At 37.4% G+C, this 7,642-nt stretch overlaps 1 protein-coding gene across 1 annotated transcript in view; it reads right to left on the bottom strand.

Annotated features, from left to right (window-relative positions):
- Positions 1-7,098, bottom strand: part of LOC107733604 (probable phospholipid-transporting ATPase VA) — a 52,868-nt gene extending 45,770 nt beyond the window's left edge. The window contains exon 1 of the mRNA XM_016545290.1: positions 6,375-7,098. Within this exon, the coding sequence (XP_016400776.1) occupies positions 6,375-6,823 (449 nt within the window). The 5' untranslated portion in view covers positions 6,824-7,098. The remainder of the gene's footprint in view (positions 1-6,374) is intronic.
- Positions 7,099-7,642: the final 544 nt, after the last annotated feature.

Below are 7,642 nucleotides of genomic sequence, written 5' to 3'. Positions count from 1 at the left end.
CAATTTAAAGCATCCTTGCTAAATAAAAGTATTAATTTCTATAATTTTTTTCAAAAAAAAAAAACAAAGAAAAAAAAAAGAAACATACTGACTCCAAGTTTTTGAATGGAATAGTGTATAATATTACAAAAGCTTTTTATTTCAGATAAATTCTGATCTTTGGATCTTTCTAGTGTAGGCTGATTATTCTTATAGATTGAAACAAATGTGCTTTAGCCAGTATAAAGAGTATGAAAAGTGCTCTGAGTTGCAGATACAGATTCATATAAAACACCCGCGACGTGTTTTGATTTTGAAATGGGCAGTGCTCATGTTTATTCAACGAAGTCAAACGCCACAAATAAATCAATGTATGGGAAACACTGGTAATGTATATTGAAATATCGTAAATGTGTTTAAAAATCATATCACCGTTATTGAAAAAAATTATATATCGCGATACATATTGATATTGAATTATTGTCCAGCCCTACTTCATGCTACAGTCAAGGCCTCTGTTAAGGGCTACTATGATACAAATATCCATATTAAATCTGTACCAGAGATTTACAAGTATTCTAGGTGAACCTGAGCCGTTTGAGAGAGTGTGAACCATCTCACCCTGCAAAAGCTCTAAATTCCTTGAATTCCTGTCTCCTGTCCTCTCTCAACTCTCGCTGAAGAAAACAAGCGTTGATATCAAAATTCCCCAGGAAACCATGTCACATTTCACACAGATTTTCATAAAAACAGTGCGATATTTTTGTTGTAAGCATTTGAAAAGAGCAGCAAGAAACACAATAGAAAGTCTTTTGATCCTGCTGCTGCCCGCTGAACACAGGAAAGGAGGGGACGCACTCACTTTCTAGACAATTCTATTGTTTTCCTGATCCCTCTGTCTCTCTTGAAAAATTACTCGCCTTATTTTACGAGTTGCATTTGATAGTGCTTTCAAACACACAATAGGCCATGTCAGAGAGGCAGGTTATGAAGGTTTTAGCAATTTTCCTGAATGAAAAGAAAAGAAAACTGTCTTGAGACGTCCCCATTGCAATGCTCACAATTGGTCTTTGCTGCTACATAAAAAAAACCGTTTTCAGGCATTTCAGACCATCATCCACACACAGTCTTACATAACCCTTTCTCCTGTCATCCAACATGAGCATCTCTCTTGAGTGCTGACATCTCAGACACCCTGCAATGTTAACAAATCATCGAAATGTCTCCAAGTCGTGTTTACCCTGAAGCTAAACAGGAACTCTATTTGTGTAGGTCTCCCCCAAAATAGCTCTATTTGAACAGGATGACCCTCAGAATGAAATGCACATACCTTCATGTGCACAGCTGAACAGCAAAAAAATAAATGTTATGGCTCGGCAAACAAGTCTCTTATTTATATTTAAGATGGTGAAAATATGAACATAAATATACGTCAAAACAAAAGAGCAACTCAAGAAGTCACAGACAGTGCCTGCATCCTCTGCGCTTCATAAATATGTCTAAGGCCAGAGGTGGAGGTTTTCCTACACACACAGACTCTCTCTTTCTCTCACTCACAAAATGTTAGGCATATTGATTGTCCTAGCATACAATACATATCCTTCCATATACAGAAGACTTTTTGCTGACCTTGCAGGATTTATTCAGTCCAACTGGTTAAACAGCCTTCTGCGCGTCTCATTCTACAGTAAAAAGTCTAAACCTTGAGCCTGTACTAAAAATGAGCAATCAGGGATAAGATTCAGGTGACATTTGGCCTTCCTAACCAAAAGACACCTTCAGAAAATGAAACCAGGGCCTTTTATAATGCTGCTGTGCTGATACAATATTACACAGGAAGACATTGTAGAAATACCCTGTTTGCAGCTGTTTAGCTATCTTCGATTAATTTAATAAAAAAAAAAAAAAGTGTCTGATTATTGGAAAAAGATAAAGAAAGTAGCAGATGCCTGGTCATATAATCTCAACATGGAGGCGACCGCATGCAGAACAAAAAAAACATCTTCTATAGGCCACTTATGATTTCCTTATAAGTTTGATGGATTTGGAAATCACACAAGGGAGAATTGAAACCAGACTAGAGATTTGCATTTGACATCAGCGTGTTGCTAAACTAATAACATGACATTATAATAAGCATAAAAACACACTGCACACACAAATATTAGGTAATACTCTACCATTCAAAATGAAAACTTTTAGGTTTTCATTTTTTTAAAAAAGGAATTCAATTAATACTTTCATTCAACAAGGATGCATTCAATTGATCACAAGTCAGAGTAAAGACTGTAACATTGTTACAAAAGGTTTGTTTCAAATAAACGCTATCCTTCAAATCAGCATATTATGATTTCTGAAGGATCATGTGCCACTGAAGACTGGCTGCTGAAAATTCAGCTTTGACTTCTCTAATTTCTCAGCTGTTTTGAAGTTTGTGTGCAGTCAAACATTTAATCCATGTATGAGGCAAGATGCAAAGCATGATGAAAGACAGAAGAAATTCTGCAATATCCACATTCCTTATCATTTTAACCTCTTTTACATCATTGTGCAATAACACAATACAAAACGGAAAAATGTTGACCAAATATTTTCATAGGCATCACTGCCACACACACACACAACACTGCAGTGTTCGACAACAAACTGTTTTATACTCAGAAAGTATATAAAATCTATCCTATACCAAGCTATTAAATCACTTGGTTATTTCCATAACATGACACTTGCACCAGATGTCTGTAGTTAGAATGTAGTGCCTGGATGCCATGCACACGTGGAAAACATTGTTCAGATACAAAAACACCCTGTTGAACCCAGAGGAGTTGCTAGAGAGAAAGAAAAGTGTCTGGTCCCATTGTACAATTTACACTTGGAATGTTTAAGACATTTAAACTTATTCATTAGCACTAAAGGGAAATGAGTCCTTTACAGTAGGGATGGGCGATAACTTATCGTTTGCGATATACCGGTAAAAATTCTCCCCACGATAAGAATTAGTCTTCCCGCGATAATAACGATAAAGACTAGTCGTTGACATATTTCTGTATGCGACAGTGCGGAGCGACATCGTGGAAGGCGGACGTGAAATTGAGGAGGCGCAGCCTATATCGGTAAATGAGGAGCTTGAGCTCCTTTTACAATCTGTAACTGGTTTGGTTTATAAATATACTTTATTTTAATGAAAATTATAATAAGAACTCAGATAAACCGTATATTGCCGTAGTTGTGTGTTTTTTAGTCACGTTGAATCAATGAAAGCAGTTGAATCTTCTGTTTATTCAGCTGCAGCGATAGGCATTTCCTGGGTTTCTTCTGCGAGGCGTATTTGGAGTTTCAGCGCGAGAGCGCCCTCTGGCCTTTGGATGGAGATTTACTGCTGATCACAGAACCGTGCTTCACTGAAAGATACTCATGACAATCGCAGCTTCTGTCGAACCGTGATCTCGATTCCATTTCGATTTATCGTGCAGCCCTAATATATTTTTAAGCCCATATTGCCCATCCCTACTTTACAGTCCAACCAGTGGCTAGTAATTCAAGTGTGAGTCTACGTGACAAACTTTGCAATCATATTAAAGGTCAAATCAGGTTCAGCCAGGGTGACATCATACTGCGAATTCAATCTGCTGTAATTCAGTGTTGCTTTGTTAGCAACAGGAGCAGTTTTCAAAATAGAGTCATTTGTTTGAGAAAATTCAATCAAGCCCAGCCTTGAGAGCAACATTGACACAGCACAAGCTCAGACTGTGGAGTCTGAGAAACACTGTGGCTTTTGACAGAGCTGATACATGGCTGACAGAGACGCTTTTCATCAAGAAATACAGTCTCCAGACTGACTTTCTGACTCCAAAAAATAACCAAGTGGAAGCTCTCAAAAGCATAGATGAGAGACAGGCTGATCACCAAACTTTTTTTTTTAAACTGACAGTAACAGAGAAAGCATGACAACGTCCTTCATTTCTGTATAAAGTTAAATTTCCTGACAAGTTTTATCTGCTAAAGGGCCTGTAGATCAAGTGGATGGAGGTGAATAGTTTGTTCCAGCAAGTTCACGCTATAAGCACACTGTGTTTATCACCAAGGACAAAACTGAACTCAAACAGCATGTAAAAGGTGTCTGACTTGATCATAAACTAATCTTCAGGGCAAGATTATCTGACACTTCACAACTAGGGGTAATGTGTTTGCCACATAATGCCAACAATGTGAAAGGAACTGAACTCCATTCACTCAAGTTTTTAAAGTTTGAAAGGGGATCCTTGACTTAATTGACTGAATAAGCAGAATAGCAGATTAACAAGCCCTCACTCGGTGTTATTTTACTATTATAATTGAGATTATAGGGTCATTCCATGTCAAATCAACCACATTTCAGAAACTTAATGCAGTTGTTTTGAAACGAGATACATTTCTAGTTTCAACATAATTTGTTCTTCAGACATTCCTCTTTAAAAGAAAAGAAGCATCACATTTCTAGTTTCAACATAATTTGTTCTTCAGACATTACTCTTTAAAAGAAAAGAAGCATCATATTTATGCAAAGTCACCCACATTTGATTTTTGACCACTGAAAATGTGTACAATTGAAGGATTTACTCCTAGAGCCATACTGAAATTCCAGTATCTCTGGAACCGAACCATAGGGCCTTAAAAATGAAGATGCCAAAAGGAAAAAGTTTGTTAAGACCCAATATCTAAAAGGACATTAAAATATCTTTAATACTTCTTGAGTTACAGGCATGCAAACTTTGGAGAAAAAACGTAAAGACCAACACCGGCACATAAAGCAACAAAAATGGCTGAAGTCAACAGATTTTACGATGATCAGATTATGATGCTCATGTTGCTATCTTTCTTTAGTCATTTTTAACCCCCTATAATTTGGCTCTGAATCTCAGGTGAAAATTGCCATTTTGACCCCCCCTCTACAAAATAGTGGATTATTCAGTAAACATTAATTCATGACATAATAATCTGGCTTTCATCACTATATACATGTTTATCTTTCTTCAGAAAAAAATATGAGCAAAATCAAAAATTTGAGCCGGGGACCTCTGGTTGAGTTGACATGGAATGACCCTATCACATTTATTCATATTTTGAATTAGTTTTTATATCTTTCATTTTGAAAATAAAAATGTTGCCTTGGCAGCTAGCTGAAATAAAATGAGTACTTTTTAAAACAATTTTATTTATAAGTTTTTTTTGTAAAGTTTTAGCTTACTATAACAACCCTGCACTCAACACAACAAGAGAATAAAAGACAGTGTCTGAGGTGATCAGCTACAATTAAATAACATACCTAATAAGCCTATACTTATGTTCAGACAAACATGGCTAAATATACATTAAACTCACTGGAATTCATTTATGACATACATGAGTGACACTGAGGCCTGAAATGCACAATCATATCAGCCACTCTGACAGCACTCATTTACCCAGAGTGTGAAATTTCAATCACTGTTCCTTCCCTTTTGCCTATCAGTACTATGTGCTCATTGGTGTCATGTGGTGTGAGGCGTTTAATTCACACAACAAAATGTACCAAAATGCAAAAGCCAGCACACTAATATCGCTCCCAACCTAGACAGCATTTTTTTTTGGACCCAAATGCTTTTTGCATACTGCATTTAAACTCACATTTAATCCAAAACAAAAATTTCAGTTTCACACCTGTAATTTTCAAGGGGATGAGCATCACTTTTAATCCTGGGTTAATTAAACCCAGCTCCAGAACTGGGGGCCAAAGGCATACAAACAGTATGCCATGCTGGTGTGTAATTGGGAGTTGTTTAGCAACAGACAACCAATCATATACATCATAAACTTACTCAATGCTTCACTCATTAAATATTTATGCACTTTAAATGTTCATCTTGGAGAGTTTTATATGTTGCCTAAATCAAAGTCTGAAGGGAAACGTTACACATGTCAAACGAGTAAAAAAAAGCAGATTTACGTGGCAAATGAACAAGCAGTTACACAGGACAGGTGGCCATGTCCTGTATTTGCCCAATCCATATGACTAACCTCCTAAATATGCAAATAAGAACGCTAAACCAGCGTTTCAGAAAGGGAAGTACTGAATGAAATCTCAGAACCTGATTACCAGATTGATGGACAGTGTGAAAATGACAAGAAAATAATGAAAATAAGCCAGGATTACAACTTTCAAGCGTAAAAAAAAAGCCCAACAGGTGCCTGTTCAATACGTTGTTGCTCAGAAAGACAAAGCATTAGTTTGAGATATGAGCCACATCCTGAGACTCCTCGTTCAACAGGTAGGCAGGCCCACAGGTCCTTAGCAGCAAGGTAAAATCTGTGTCCATTCTCGGCGAGGAAAACTAAACAGACACATGGCTTTATGGCACTTTCAAGCACGTGCTTACCTGCTGTAAACGAGACAGTCCATATGATTGATTTCTTTATCCGAGCGGTGTCGTCTGTAATCCTCCCATAAATCCTTGATAGCGGTAACGGACAAAATAAAAACCACAGGGGCAAGAGCCAACTCTGGTTGAAAAGCATTGACCACAGGCACGAAATTCAGTAAGGCTATGAAAACAAAATACACGTTGGCAAATCGGTGAAATTGCTCGAAGAGGTTCTTCGGTAGGAAAGAAAGCAGAGTGTATTTTGTGGTTTTGATCTTATTGTTTGCATAGTGTCTGTTGGGGTTATCCCCTCCTTTGGTATGGTCATATAAAATGTTGGCGTGCACAATCCTTGTTTTGCTCTCCTTTTTGCTTTTCCTTCTTTTATGCTTTTTCACTTTGGTACTTTTCGTTTCTCCGGTCTCTCGCGCCATACTTCGCCCAAAACTTTTGTCTCTTTTCATTGACCCAATAAAGATGGTATCTATGTAATCATACTGATCCTCCTTGACGACGAAGGGCCGTATGAAAAGTTCTTCACTCTGTTTTATCGTCCTCACCCATCGCGTCAATTCTCTCCCTTTCTCTCGTCAGCACTGAAAAGTTTTACAGCGGCATCTTTTTTTCCCTCAGTGGATGAAGATGCTTTAAGGCAGGGCCGAGCAAATATACATACGCGCTGTTACACATTTTAGCTATATAAATCATTAGGATAAACCTACAGACGAGCATTCCTTGTTTAAAGTCCACCCATATGATTGTGCTTGCGGTGTTTTACGCAGGCCGTATTGAAAAAAATAAGCCAATCATGGGAGGTACAAAATTAACGTCACCGCCGACGCAAATAAACCTCCGCCCACCGACCAATGAAACATCTTAACTGGAAGTGCCACGCGTTACCATTGAGAAAAAAAGTGTTTCCCGTTGTAAGACGCAAGTATAAATACAGTTTGCTTTGAAACCACAATTTTATTTAATCAGACATCTGGATAAACAGCAGCAGGGTCAGAAAATAACCAGAATCTAGATAGTCTGGGTTTAATGCAGATGTAAGTGACCTGTAGCAGTCAGATTTCTGCATTAATTGTTGCAAAGCCAAGTGTTGTCGAATATGTAGCTAATATGAAACTGAACTTTTTTTTTTGTGATAAAAAAAAAAGAAAAAGATTGTGTCTAATGTCTACTATTATTGCTTACTATTATGTTTTATTTGTGTTGTCCTCCTTGTCGTCTACTTATGTAGTCATCCCTGTTTAGTTTTTTTAATAAGTTCTCACCATCTT

This window comes from Sinocyclocheilus rhinocerous, unplaced genomic scaffold, assembly GCF_001515625.1.
Source record: "Sinocyclocheilus rhinocerous isolate Xijiao unplaced genomic scaffold, SAMN03320098_v1.1 scaffold4023, whole genome shotgun sequence".
Taxonomy (NCBI): Eukaryota; Metazoa; Chordata; class Actinopteri; order Cypriniformes; family Cyprinidae; genus Sinocyclocheilus; species Sinocyclocheilus rhinocerous.
This window is presented reverse-complemented; position numbering and strand designations above follow the sequence as displayed.